The sequence below is a fragment of the Trachemys scripta genome, chromosome 4 (genome assembly GCF_013100865.1).
Source record: "Trachemys scripta elegans isolate TJP31775 chromosome 4, CAS_Tse_1.0, whole genome shotgun sequence".
NCBI classification, from domain to species: domain Eukaryota; kingdom Metazoa; phylum Chordata; order Testudines; family Emydidae; genus Trachemys; species Trachemys scripta.
The window spans coordinates 80903389-80917838 of NC_048301.1; the positions used below are offsets into that span (position 1 = coordinate 80903389).

Below are 14450 nucleotides of genomic sequence, written 5' to 3' on the forward strand. Positions count from 1 at the left end.
AACTCTTTGCTTCAATTATTCCTTCCTCTATAGTTCCACTTTGCCATATTTTTAAAACATATCTGACATAGAATAAAGCATTCTCCATACAAAGCAGATGAATCTCAAACATCACAAGCTTTGTATGTATGCTGAATGTCTAGCTACACACTGCATAAAGGAAGAAAGGATGGGTAACTAGTTACTAGACAAATTGGTGTCTCCTTCCAAATAACTTGTTTGTAACGGCTTGGTGTATAAACTGTGTGTACAAGCTGTCAATTCGGGGTGCAGTTTTTTTTTTTTTTTTTTTTTAAATCAGTGGAGTTATACCAGTATAACTACATCCACATTAGGGATTGTATCACTATAAAGTGCTTTATACTGGTCTGGTTTATTCTCCTTTCTCTACAGGAATAAGCTATAAATGAGTCTACACTGCAGAGACTGTTTGTACCACCTGAATTATATTAGTGCAGTATAATATAGTAGCAGCATATTTAAAACAATACAACTTTTGTGTTTAGACAAGGCCTTCACTGTCTATTGCACAGGCAGACTTTTAAACAAAGGTAACTTTTCCCCATGTCTCTTGAAACCTGCATCAGCAGACGATAGCAGCATTACAGAGGCAGCACATTCAACCCCTATGTAGTAGATGGGGGTGTCTGAATTTGGGCAGTGCTAGTCATTCTCTCTCACTAGAGCAACCACTGACAGCCCAAAGGGGAAGATGTGTGGGAGATGTCTTTCCATACAATGTTGCCTCTACAAATTACTCCAGTAGGATTTCTACTGTGGTGAGCCTTGAAGGGTAACTGGATAGGTAACACCTGGCTTGAGTCACAAAGGTGACACAATTTGTAGGAGAATATTAGGATAATTTTACCACTTTAAATTAAATGAAGGAAACTCTCAGCAGCCTGCAAGGGAGTAGAGAATCTTTTTCCTTTAAGAAGAGTTCAGATTCTTCTTTATTTTACCTGCTTTATTTCATCTTTCCTGAACTTTTTTAAAAATAGCAGATGATGCTTAATAGTTACATCCTTCCAAGCATTATTGATATTCCTTGTGTTTCTATTATTTCACGGTTTGTACTAATATAAATATCACACTCTACAGCATTTACATCCTTATTAGGTACAACACATAGTATATACACAGAAAAACTTCTCTAAAAATGAACAATATACTAACTCAATTACAGAATGTCTACTTGTCAGATAAGATTCTCATCTCTGCTGCTCTAGAAATTAGTTTCCTTCCTTATGAAAGGTGCAAGTTATTTATACCTCAACCTATTTATCACTGTGGGCCACATCCACACAATATGTATACTACTGTACGGCCCTGAGGATGTCACATGGGCCACAGCTGTGTGCTGATTGGGCCGTGGGTTGAGAACCACCACTCTAGACTCAGACTGTACATTAACTAAAAAGAGCCACTGAAAATATCTGGTCCGAGGCTGATAGTTACCTGATCCTTGCCATGGTCTCCAACTAGAACAAACAATGTCCTGTGTCGCTCAGCCACTCCATTCTCAATTAGCACTCGAATGCGATTGTCTACCTTCTTGCGCTGCATGGTTAGTAAAAATGCCTGAAAAGTTTTTTCAAAAGTTAGCCAGTCTCCGACCTACAACAGCATGTTTCAGTTTAGGATGTACAGCGGTGTCAAGAACATAAGATGCCCAGAGTTTTTATGAGATGGTTGAGATTTTTACATCAGATATTCTTGACTTTTTTCAGTCTGACACTATCTTCCAACAATCACAATCACATATTTGATTTTTTTTTTTTTAAGTATCTGATTTAAAAAAGTAATTTGACAACTTCTCGGGGAGATTGTTTACATTAGAATGACTTTTAAAGAAACATTTAACACAGTGCAATAACTCAGAATGGTTTGTCATACAATTAAAAAGCAGACAGCATTTTTCCAACATGGGGTTTCACTGGTAAATAGATATCTTTAATGAGCAAGGCAGCACCTTCCTTCCAATTGCCCAACCCTTAAGTTAACAGTACTGGATGTATTTGTATTGTTCCAACAAAGTCACTAAGATAATGAAATATTAGATCTTACAATCACCTTATTCTGATTACCATGTTGCTTTTTTCTCCTCCACTCTCATCACAAGATTTAAGCAGCTGTTACTTCACAATGCACTAGTTACAGATTAAGGACTTACTCCAGTGGGAAGCAGGATTCCAAATTCTCAGAGAGGAAATGGCTATTAAAGTTGTATTAGGTTCACAGAATCACTTTCTGGCTCCTGAGGTTACCAAAAGGGTAACTTTGGTAATATTTTGGGAAGGATGAAAGGTGTAATCAAACTGTCATTTTATGTGTAGGTACTTCATTGGGTGACACAGAACCAGCTCTAGGCAGCAGCAAACTAAGCACGTGCTTGGGGCGGCACAATTCCAGGGGCAGCATTCCGGGAGGTGTTTTTTGTTTTTGCTTGAGGCAGCAAAAAACCTAGAGCCGGCCTTGGGGTGACAAAACTAAAATCAATGAAGTATGCTGCTGGAAAAACTGAGATTTCACTTCCAATGGTATACAGCACCAATGTTTTTTGAGATGCTGGACTTGCCCTGTCGCCGACCATTAGCCTAGCAGTGCTTTTTGAACACTACTGCAGGACAGTGTAATAAGCAATGGATCAATATTTATTCCATGCTTTAACTATGTGTAGTCACATACACACACACACAGACCATGACTGTCAGCTAATCATATCCAGATGGATGAAAGTTCTTGCATGTTCATTTCCAAAACTTAGACCTCTATTCAGTGAGCTAAAGGATTATATTAACTCCAATGAAGAGCAGCACTGAGGTAGTTCAGCCAATACACAATACATTGTTTTGATAGGCTGCAAAAAGGTTCCCAGACCCATTGAATCTACCTGAAATTGTAAAGATTGTATCCTTTGTTCTCCAAGCGTATGCACGCACAGCACATCAGATCCTTACAAGATTCTCTGAAGCAGAAGTGACAGAAAAGGGCTATTTGATCACCTAGTCCAGTGGTTCTCAAACTTTTGTATTGGTGAACCCTTTCACATAGCAAGCCTGAGTGAGACTCCCCCCCAGCCTTACAAATTAAAAACATGTTTTTTATATTTAACATTATAAATGCTGGAGCCAAAGCAAGGTTTGGGGGTGGAGGCTGACAGCTCACAACCCCCATGTAATAACCGCATGACACCCTGAGAGGTCATGACCCCGTTTGAGAACCCATGACCTAGTCCATCCTCTGCCTGTTCCGGCTGCTCACTGCTGTAAATTTCATATTCCAAGGTGACTAAAAACCTCCATAAAACCAGAATATTTTCTTCAGAAAACAAAACAAAACAAAAACGATGTCAGGTGCCCTCCGACACAACCACTGTTGTGACTGCAAAACTACACAGGCCCTCTGATCCGCATGTAAAGCAGGGGGAAAAAAAACAAACAACAACAACGAGGAAGGGGAGCTGTACGGGAATGAATTCAGGAATATCCCGACTTTGACATGGGACTGCGGCTGGTTGGGAAGAACGAATGTGGGAAGGGGGAGAAAGAAAGACTAAGACCGATAGGGAAAACAGGAACATTGAGAAAAACTGAGAAGGAGGAAGGAAGAAAAAACTGGAGAAGCTTGGGGCGGGGGGAGAGTCAAGAAAATAAACAGGCGTGTGAAAGCGTTGGGGGAGGATCTAAAGTGCTGGGCGGAGATCATGGCCGCCAGGCTAACTAATGCGAGCCACATGGCAGAAACGTCTTACATTTTCATTTTCAAAACTCTAGCGGACAGGAGAAGAAAAAAGAAAAAAACGGCTCCAGGAGCAAACCCACCCACGCCTCCCAAACCCGCAGCCCCACTGCCCCGCCGCTGCCCAGCGCCCCGCCACGTGACGTGACAAACCAGCGCTGACAACGGGGCTTGGAGACGGACGGATGGGGCATTATTAACACCACCATCACACCCACCCCGCGCCTCACCTAGCCCGGCGGCGATTGCTCCGCAGCTCCTGTCCCTGCAGAGCCCCGGCCTCTGGCGGCGCGGCGCGGAGCACTCACCCACGTGGATAACCGGCTGGGAGACAGGCGGCCCGGGGAAGAAGGACCAGGCAGGGGAAGGCTACGCTACGTTGCGCGGCGAGCGGAGCATGCTCGGTAACTGCTGCTGACGCCTCTGCCCGGAGTCCGCCCTCACTTGGTACCGCCTCCCGGCTGCTACTCGCGGGGCTACAGGGCAGCATCGGGGCGGGAGCACTGAAGGCGCAGGAGGGGCAAACAGCTGGCGGCAGGGGAAGGAGCGGGAGGCGGATTAAATAGAAAGGGCGCAACACACGCTGGGAATCCCGCTGCTACAGAGAGACGCAGCGCTACGCCGCAGTTTCTAGGCTATTTCAATGGCTGCAGAGCAGAGTAGAAGAGGTGGACACAGCAATTAAAACCCAGGGCTGGCCCGTCAGCTGAGCCCAGCTAGGGCTAAGAGGCCGCGGTTTAATTACAGTGTAGACATCCAGGCTCTAGGACCCTGCAAGGTGGGAGAGTCCCAGAGCTCATGCTGCATCTACCAGCAGTTAAACAGGCAGCTGTAGTTTAATAGCAGTAGACAGACATACCCTAACTGTATGTAAGAGGGCAGTTGTAGTGCTACCACGGTTATGAAGTGAAGAGGGAAAGGATAGTGTAGTTGAACCGGTTAGACACGCATAATGAATGCCCTAGAGATATGACACATTGCCTTTTTGGTACACAGTTGCAGGTAGTAGTTACATAGTGTGCTGCTGTTTAAAAGTAGGGCCGTGGCATATATGGTCAAGAGTAGCAGAAAAGATTTTTATTATTTATGAGAGGGATTGCAGAATGCTTAGGCCCAACCCAGGATCACTAGACGAGGGAGGGTAAGGGCCTTGTACCCCTTACCCCAAGGGGAGCCTAAAACGATGCCTTTTAAGTCCACATATGTATTTCCTTTCAATTTAGTTGAATATCCTCTTATTGTATTATGATGAGAAAAAGTAAAGAAGAAGGAAGGTATGTAAGTAGCAGGGATTTGTAAGAGAGCTGGCTTCATGGAGCATGCTTAAGCATAACCTCACCCCCATTTTTGTCCTCCTGTTGTAACAATTTCCACAGCTTGGCCCCGATTCGCAAGTGTCAGGAGGTTCTAAAAAATTTAGATCAAGTACAGCTAACCCATAGGGGGAGGAGGGGGGGAGGAAAAAGCAGATTAAGAAACATACAAGATACACTTAAGCTTTTTTTTTTTTTTGGACTCCTGGCAGCTTTTTGAATGTAGAATTAGCCCAGAAAACCAATGAAGAAGCTTAGACGTACATGAAAAAAATGAGCAAGAAATATTTAAACTACACCACTATTTCACAAGTGCAAGGATAGGCATAATTCAGAAATAATTCCACTAATTCCAGCATCCCTTTTTAACATCAGTGATCCTTCAACTGGACCCAGATTCATAGATGACAAAAACAACCACCACCATAGGGACACCAACTAGGGCAAGTTAAAGGTAAACGTTTTCCAATTCACAACAGAAGGTTGTTTACAAAAGAAAATTTGAGAAAATATACAAACTAGCTCATAGATTCCAGGAATGTGGACTAGTGTTCTGTGCTTGTTGCAAATTAAGGGGTGTTGGTAAGCAACCTTATTGGTGTTGGTTTTGGGAAATGGCTATATAGCCACATAACTCAAACTCACAAGAAAAGCCATGTTCATACTGAAAATACAAGGAAGAGAATTGGAACTATGAGTGAAAACTGAGTATGCAACTGACCAGACTTCACCATCATTGCCCACACTGAAGAGAGAACACCTGCAAGTTGTATTCCAAAGAACTGTGGCATTGTTCTTCATTTAGCTGAACAAAACTACCATTTCATGGATCCATGGAAAAACTTACCAAGTGTGGAAATGGAAACCTCTTAGGCCAAGTTGAGTAAGTGGCTAAATTTGAGCCTGTGATGAAAGAACATGTAAGATCATTTTTCACTAAAGAAACACCATTACTTAAGCCCTACCCTAAAAAATATTTTGTATTGATCTCAAAAAGGTAACAGATACAATTAACATAAACAAGATGAAGAATCCTTTATTTTGAATTGCACATTTGAGATAAGTCACAAGAAACAAATGTCTGTCAGTTTGAGATCCAAGAGAGGTACCACCATTGAAGAGCATTTCCTATAGTTTCTGAATGTGCAGGAGACTAGGAGAAAGGCTCCATCATGTGAGATATTTTAGGAGTTATCCAGACATGGTGTGACATATGCTATATACAGGGGACAAGGATATGGTAATGGATCTAACATGAGAGGACAGCATCAGGGTGTGCAAGCTCATTTAATTCAAAAGAACAAAAAAAAGGCATTTTTCTTCTGTGAGGATGCCATTCCTTAAATCTAGTGTTGAGTGACACAGCAAACTTCTTAAACTGGTCAAAACTTTTTTTCAGTGTTCTTTAATGAATGTACACTATATTTGCAGCTTCAACCAGAAGGTGGAGAGTTTAGAAATCCAATTTGAAAACATTAAGGTCTCCTCAACACAAGCTGAGTGCGCAAACTTTAAAGTGGCAGTACTCTGCAGTTTCAGATGGAGTCCGCAATCAGCGCTGCTGAAATTAAGAGAAATGACAAGAGATAATGGGGAATATGGAGAAGCCAGATCACTGGTGGATGAACACTCATTTAAGTTCATTATCTCATTTGTGGTTTGGCACAACTTAATGTTTAAAATTATTATAGTAGGCAAATAATGTCAGAGCACAGTGCTTGGTCTTGGTGTCAGCAAATTACTTGAAGCTACTCAGCCAAATACAGAATTATCATGAAAATGGAGTTGAAGAGGTGTTAATTGCTAAACATATAGAAGAAATGTCAGTGCCTGCAAAACTAACTGAAACATTCCACAGAAAATAAATTGTGCAGGTACAAAGCAGAGGATCAAGTTATTGGCGATGCAGAAGAGATTTCAATTTAACTTCTTCACTACTGTGATAGACACTGGCAAAGCTGCTCTCATGAGCTTGGGAGAATATTTTGAATTATTGTAAGAACACATGGATGTGGTTGGATTTGTGTGTGATGTGAAAAACATTGCAAACTTTTTTCTAACAAGTGAATTGAACAAATTGTGCAGTAACCTGTAATCAGCTCTGACAAGTTCTGAGGACAGTATTGGGAATGTAGATATGTGCAAACTGGTACATGAACTCCAGAGTCTTTCTGCTGTTTTGCTGAAGTCCGTGGATGCACTTGAGTCACTTCAGTTCATTTTCAGCATGGGTCTGCCCCTGATGTACCCAAACACATGCATTGTTCCATGAGTGTTTCTCACAGCTCCAGTGTCCATGGCATTTGCAGAAAGAAGTTTCTCAAAGCTTAAGTTAATAAAAACTTATGAGGTCTATTGTTTCTCAAGAACATTTAGTAGGACTGGCTACACTGTCCACAGAAAGTGACATTTGCAAGACACTTCAAGGATGTGACAGAAGAATTCATCAGTAAGCACTCCATTACTCAGAATGAACAAGGTAAGAAAAACAGACTTTTTTCCAGTCACTACCCACTGAAAAGAGCAGGGTCGGCTCTGGCTTTTTTGCCACCCCAAGCAAAAAAAAACCCAAAACCAAACCAAACCACGCCTGCAGCACAGCCGGAAAGGCAAAGCAGGAGAAAAAAACCTGCGGTGCGGCCAGAGCCAGGGGGACTCCCTGCACTGCAGACGTGCTCAACTAGCGGGGGAAGGAGCAGGGGGAGAGAGAGAGAGAGAGAAAAGGGGGGTAGCCAGGGCTTCAGTGGGGCGCTCGCCTCGTGGCCCTGACCGCCACGCCACCTGCCGGGAGGGCTCCACGCCGCTCCAGTCGGCGGGGAGGGAAGGACGCGGGCTGCCCTGCCAGGCTTGCTACAGACCTGGCACCGGCTGGGGCAGACAGAGTGTGCAGCCCGCTCCCAGCAGGGCGCTCCCCTCCTCCACTCCCTACAGGGCAGCCGGAGCGATGAACCAAAATAAAATAAATAAAGTGGCCGTGCCGCCCTCCAATTGGGCGGAATGCCGACCCAAGCACGAGGTTGCTCGGCTAGTGCCTGGAGCCGGCTGAGGAAAAGAGTAAAATGTAACAGCAATTTATTTATCTTTGAAGGTGTTTGCAGCAAATTACTAATTGTGGATTTCTGTAAGTCAGTATGTGCATGCTTTGATTAAACTGGTAATGGGATATTAATGAAAAGGGGCCCCCCTCAGGATACAGAAAGGGGTAGAAACCAGGGTTAAGAGACACTGCCAGCAGGGAAAAAACCCAGGATAAGAAGGGGTAAAGGGGATAAAGGGTATCAAACATGGGCAAAGCCCTCTGCAAAATTTACAAAAATAGAGGTTGGGTGGCAGAGGTGATCCCCCTCCTGCACAGTACATCTCAGCACCTGCTTCCCAGGGCTGTGATCTTAAAGACACAGTAAGTTCCACTGCCTAGACTAGGTAACTAGCTCTTCCCTATCTGAAAGGATATATTGAACAGCTAATGGAGACTTGAGTCAGTGAAATATTTTACATATTTCCTACCAAAATAAAATATACACATACTTTTTAGTGTTTAAATGAATGCATAAAGTCTCGTAGCACTTCACAAATTTGTCATATCTGTTCTGATTTGCTGAAATTGGACTCCATTTATCTTTATTAACATTATGCATGTGTATGCCATTGTAGCGATTTATTTTAATAGCTAACAAAATATTAATAATTGTAAGTAGTTTTAGCAATGAGTATGACTAGTGCAACATGCCATCTTATAATTTGCAATTTCTAATAAAAAAATTTGTAACATTGCTGGCTTATTCTTTTGGATCATGCGACTACAAGGCTGACTGATTTCCTGGGTGTGTCAAAACTTCTTCAGTTTCATTTGATCTGGCACTGGGAATTGCATTTCTCAGCTGTTATTTTGCCTCTCACTCCATTATGTTACGCTTTTTCACATTTCGCTCCTTGTGTGTAGAACTTGGTTTCCAAATATTCACAAAAGGTAGTATACTCTCTCATATGAAATTTCTCAAATGCAAATTTCTTTAACTTTTAATGAAAGTAGATCTACAACCACCAGACTTCAAAAATCATGAATTATATAACTAAAAATTACATGAAATTAGTTTTTTAATTTGCCTTTTTTTCCCTGAGCCTTTAGATTATACTAGGCTGAGAACTACAGAAGTATTTAGGCTCCTAACTTCCCTTGATTTCAACAGAAGTTAGGAGCCTAAATACTTTTGTGGATCTGGGCCTAACTTCATTCTTTTGCTGTTACCACTCCCACAGTATCCATATATAGCAGAATCCCATTTATCCGATCTAACTGGGACCAGGGCCAGATCGGATACTGGTCTGTATGCTGCTCATTGGCTGCATAGAACTGGCAGGTCATAGGATGCAGGGTCTTTCAGATATTAAATTGCATTTATACTTAAAATATATGGCTTACGTGGATAATTACTTTAAAAAAAATAGATGCTGTAGTTGCCATAAAATGCAGGTGTTTTACAAGTTAACTCAGAGGATACTGTAAGGAGTAACTGCCTACCTCGGGGCTGACCTGGGGAGCTTTATGCTGTGCCTTTCAGACCCAGGTGCTGTCCTATGGCCACACTGCTCCACCAGAAGCAGAGAGGGAACCGGGACTGAGAGCAGCCGCTTGGATACCTGGATCAGAAGGGAGATGCTGCCCTTTCCCAAGCCTAGGGGAGGGTCAAGGTTACAGGAGCCCATCAGCTTGACTAGTGAGAGGGGTTCCTTCCTTCTCCAATCCCACCTATGGGGGGGGAGGGGGAAGGAGGAGGGAGGCAACAAAATCAAGGAGCTAGGGGTAACAGCAGTAGTTTGAGCTCTGGGGGAGGGATTCCTCAAATCCTGGGACATACAGAAGGAGAAGCAGGATATGCATCAGGGAACCCCATAGGGAGCTATGCTCCCCAATTGGAAGCACAGGGAAAGGGAAGCTCTGGCTGCTTGGGCTGGCTGGGAGGAAACACACCTGGAGGGAAGCCTCTTTCACTTTCACCCCACAGGAAACGGCAAAGGAGGTGAAAATTCTTAGGGGGTTTTGTTTTGAGCAGACACTTGCCTCACAAAGCTTCTCTTGGTCAAAAGGTAGGTCCTCAACCTTGGTTTGGAGTTCTTTAGGTATGCCAGAGGATTATAACCAGGATGGCTGGCGCATGACTATGGCTGTGGCCGTGGTTCTGGCTGCCATGTCCGCGATGTCCAAAGACGCTTGGAGGGCTGTTTTAGCTATGAGTTGACCCTCATTTACAATGGCTTGGAATTGTGACTGTTTCTCTTCTGGGAGCTCTGCTGTGAACAAGCTGAGTTTCCCATAATTATCATAATTGTATTTTGCCAACAAGGCTGAGTAGTTGGCGACTCAGAATTGTAATGTCACCGAGTAAATTTTTTGTCTGAAGAGATCTAGCCTCTTGTGTTCTTTGTCATATGGGGTCAATCGAAACTGTAGTTTGCCACATTGATTAGCAGCATTGACCACAAAAGAGTTGGAAGGCGGGTGCGAGATGAGGAAATCCACCCCTTTGGTGGGGACATAATACTTTCTATCCGACCTTCCGCATGTCGGCGGAATTCAGGCTGATGTCTGGCAGACTGTCTCTGCTGGTTCTAAGATCGCATCATCAATGGGCAGAGTGATTTTGGAAATAGATGCAGGTTGCAAGATTTGTACCAGCTTCTGTTGGTTTGTATGCACTTCCTCCAGCGGGATGTCCTGGCTTTAGCTGACTCACTTAAACAGTTCCAGGAACTGTCTGAAGTAATCCGCCAAGGTAGGTGGTGGCGGCGGCGGCATGATTGCCTTATCCAGGGAGGAGGAAAAATTGTGAGCAGGAGATGTCGCTTCCAGATAAGTGGCTGTTTCTGTGCCATCCCCAACATGCTTATTCTCCGTAGTCTCTCCGTTGGGAGAGATGGGATAAGACCTCAGCTCGCCTCTCTGAGCTGTGGGTAGCCTAGAGTGGAGACCCCGGTAAGTTGCCCACAGTTCCCAATGTGCCCATTGCATTGGGAAGGCCATCGATCAGTCTCTCTGTTGCAGTAGATTCTGTGGCAGTTCTGATGTTGGTGCCAATGGGGATGCTCTTGTCAGTGCCCTCAGATGTGCTGTCGATGTATTCAGTGCAGTCGGTGCCAACTGCGATGTTGGTGCCAGGGGCAGAGGCATAGGGCCTGAGGAAATGCTCAGTACTGGGTCCCTTAAGGGTGAATTCGGTGCCATGGAAGAGGCATGTTGCTGTCTGTGCTTCAACTCAGTCTTCTTTGTTTGGGACTCGGCAGTGCAGGACATACCCGGAGCATCATAGGTGCTCACCCGAGCCTGTGTCGGCATCGGTGATAGCGACCTGGCAGAAGACTACCTATGTTTCTGCAGTGCTCTCTGTGGAGAGATCTGCACCCTCTTCCTCAGTCTTTTAGAGGAAGGCAGGTCTCTTGTTCCTACAGGGTGGTGCCCAGAGAGGAGGGCCGTTGGTCTGGCTCTGGTTGGAGAGATTTCTCCATTAGTATAATTTTCAAGTGGAGATCTCGGTCACGCCGGGAACTTGCTTTCAGATTACTGCATCGGACCCATGAAGAGTGTCCGTCCGAAACAGGCATTGCTTCACGGCAAGAGTCGCATCGCTTAAAGCCTGGGGAGCCAAACATCTGACGTTAACCGACCCCGGTGGGGGGAGGGTAAACTGGTTAAGTAAACTCCCCCCTCCCCCCCAAAACTAGCACCAACACTAACTATAAGTTTTTGAAGACTATTTAAACTGCTCTCTTTTTAAAAAAATTGGCAAGAATAATGAACTCGACCGAGCGCCATCTTCAGCCAAGGATGGTTGAGAAGGAACTGAAGGGCTTGGGTCCTGCATGTGCTAGACGCGACACCAAGACACCTAACTGTGCACTGCAAGACACCTACTGTGCATGCGTTACCCGCGCAGACACTGCTACCGTAAATCTCCAATCGACAGCGCCAGGACGCACTGACACCTGAAGTGGAGCACCCACAGCGACAGCACTCAAAGAAGAATCAGGTTTCTGCTGGAGGCACAGCAGCAGCAGATCTGGCTTCCACTCCTGAACCTGCTATTGATTTCCTGTGGAGGTTTAGCCAAGTCATAGCAATTACCTTTCACTCTGCACTCCTGTCAGATTATTCTATCCTTGCCCTACTGGTGGGCTGTATGCTCTGCCCTGACAGGGTATCACCTTCTAGGCTGGAGCCCTAGCTTCTGTGATTAGAGTATGGGCTCATTAAGTGAGCTGTGGGGGGGAAGAAGATTGAGGGTTCTGTCTCCTCTCTCCCCACCTAACTTTTTTATGCTCGATAAAGACAACCTGAAATGTTTTCTTCTTGTTTTGTTAGACATTCTCATCTTGTATGACTTGAAAACTAGTGTAACATCACAGCAACTAAACAAGTAAAAGTAGTGCTATTAACAAAGGGAAAAGATTTGTAGTCAAACTATTCAATAACTTGTTTGTTACTTTGTAAAAACCAGCAAAAAAAATACTCACCCTTTTTGATTAAGATGTTTATTGTGAGCACTTAACTCCCTTAGAGCTACATCATGTCTTTGAAAAAAGTCTTGAAACACCAATTATCCAAATATCAAGATAAAAACCCCAATGTATCATTTTTCTAGTGCCAGAGAGTAATTAGCATCTTAGTCAACCACTAGTTAACATAATGCTAATACTGTTTCAGCTAAGTAATATTACCATTCGCTCTCATTGGGCTATACTCACCTTCTGGGAGCCATCCCCATAAACGAGAATATACTATAGTATCGTTAATTTGTGTATCACTTAATAGATCTGAAGCACCACAACTTCATTAACCTCTTGAGAAAGGCCAGAAGACTACACAAGTGAGGATAAATTTATTAAGATGTGGCAAACCTGACTCTTCACATCCACAGACAGCCAACAGAGCTACAAGCTTTCAGTTCTGGCCCGAAAAATTCTATGGAACTCCAGAAAAGTGTTTATTCTGAACATGGCAGTCTAAACCAACTAGACCTGATTGGGACTGGTCATACCACGGTAAGTATTTCAAGCATTATCTTTAGACTGCTAAGTCATCTCCAGAATAGAATGAAAGCTCCATTATGTGTAATTTCTCTCCTTGTCTTCTCAAGTCAGTTTCTCTACACAAAACATTTGTGCCAAACATCTCCCTGCACTCCTAATCCTCTTCCTTTCCCCTGTTTTTACATCAGAAGTCTCCCTATCTTTTTCAGCTTTGTGAGACAGATTTAAGAGATGGGTGGGGCTTGTTTTAATCCAAAATTCTTTCTGATATCCTACCCCACAGGTAATGGAAGAAAAAGCATGCATTTACAGAGGGAGCCCTTTATCACAAACCTGTAAAAACATTCCTCTTTAATCCTATTTACTACCTCACAGGGCAGCCAAGTAGTAACTCCTTTTCAATGACAGAAAAATACAGAGACTTGAAATCAATGGGATTTGCTGGATGCATTGTTCATCCATCCCTCGCTATACATTCCAATGAATCTGTGCTGGTGCAAACATGCTACCTAGTTCAATATCCATAAAATTTTCAGAAACTATAAGATTGCAAAAGATTTTGGTACTCTTGTTTCTCATTCAATACAACTAGGTAAGCTTGTAATATTTAAGCTCTATTTAATAAAATCCCAACTGTCAAGTTTTTATACAAAAATTGCAAGTTCACCATATTGGACCAGTGATACGAAAAAAAATTACCAACCTACACTCTAGGTTATCAATTTCAGGAAAAGACTGCACAGGCACTAATTTATTCTCAATGCTGCTAACCTCAAACTTGTAGTATCATAGATACTTATTTAACTCATCCCTTGCTTTAAGAATTTCCAACTATCTAAATTTCTTGTACACGAATGCAATTTAAAACTACATTCCCCATTCCCCCATCCCCATCCCAAAAAAGGATTCATTTAAATCCAGATTCCACTGGGAATGTTTGAGAGATTTTAACCCAAAACAAATATTGGGTTTTACAATACAGCAAACTTCTTAGATAAAGAATTGCACTAAAAGTGTAGTTTATTTCCATGCAGCTAGGAATACTAATGAAAGCGCCACTTTTGCTAACAATATAAAGTCTGTAAAATAGTACAGTGAGAGCAAGTGAATTGAATTACCGGGATAATACCAAAGTAACAAGAAAGTGGTAGTAACAAGACAGTCCTATAAAATGTAAGTGGAATGTGTGCGCATAAGAGGGAAGGATGGCATAAAGTACTTTTAAAAAGTTTATTTTTTTTTAAGTTTTGACACTGGCCATGAGCGGATTCATTCATTAAATGTGAAGATGAAAAACTGTAAAGATGTACAGGTAGTTAACTATATAAACTGAACCCCCAGATGATTAAAAACTAATAATGAAGAATTGGA

At 43.0% G+C, this 14450-nt stretch overlaps 1 protein-coding gene across 3 annotated transcripts in view; it reads right to left on the minus strand.

Moving 5' to 3' along the window:
- Positions 1 to 4143, minus strand: part of NAT10 (N-acetyltransferase 10) — a 34201-nt gene extending 30058 nt beyond the window's left edge. Inside the window, exons 1-3 of one of the 3 annotated variants that reach the window (XM_034769701.1) lie at positions 3972 to 4143; positions 2894 to 2968; positions 1459 to 1581 (exon numbers count right to left, since the gene is read on the minus strand). In XM_034769701.1, coding sequence (XP_034625592.1) covers positions 1459 to 1566 — 108 coding nt within the window. In that variant the 5' untranslated portion in view covers positions 1567 to 1581; positions 2894 to 2968; positions 3972 to 4143. The remainder of the gene's footprint in view (positions 1 to 1458; positions 1582 to 2893; positions 2969 to 3971) is intronic. The other 2 variants (XM_034769700.1, XM_034769702.1) reach the window with 2 other exon arrangements.
- Between the last annotated feature and the right edge of the window lie 10307 nt (positions 4144 to 14450).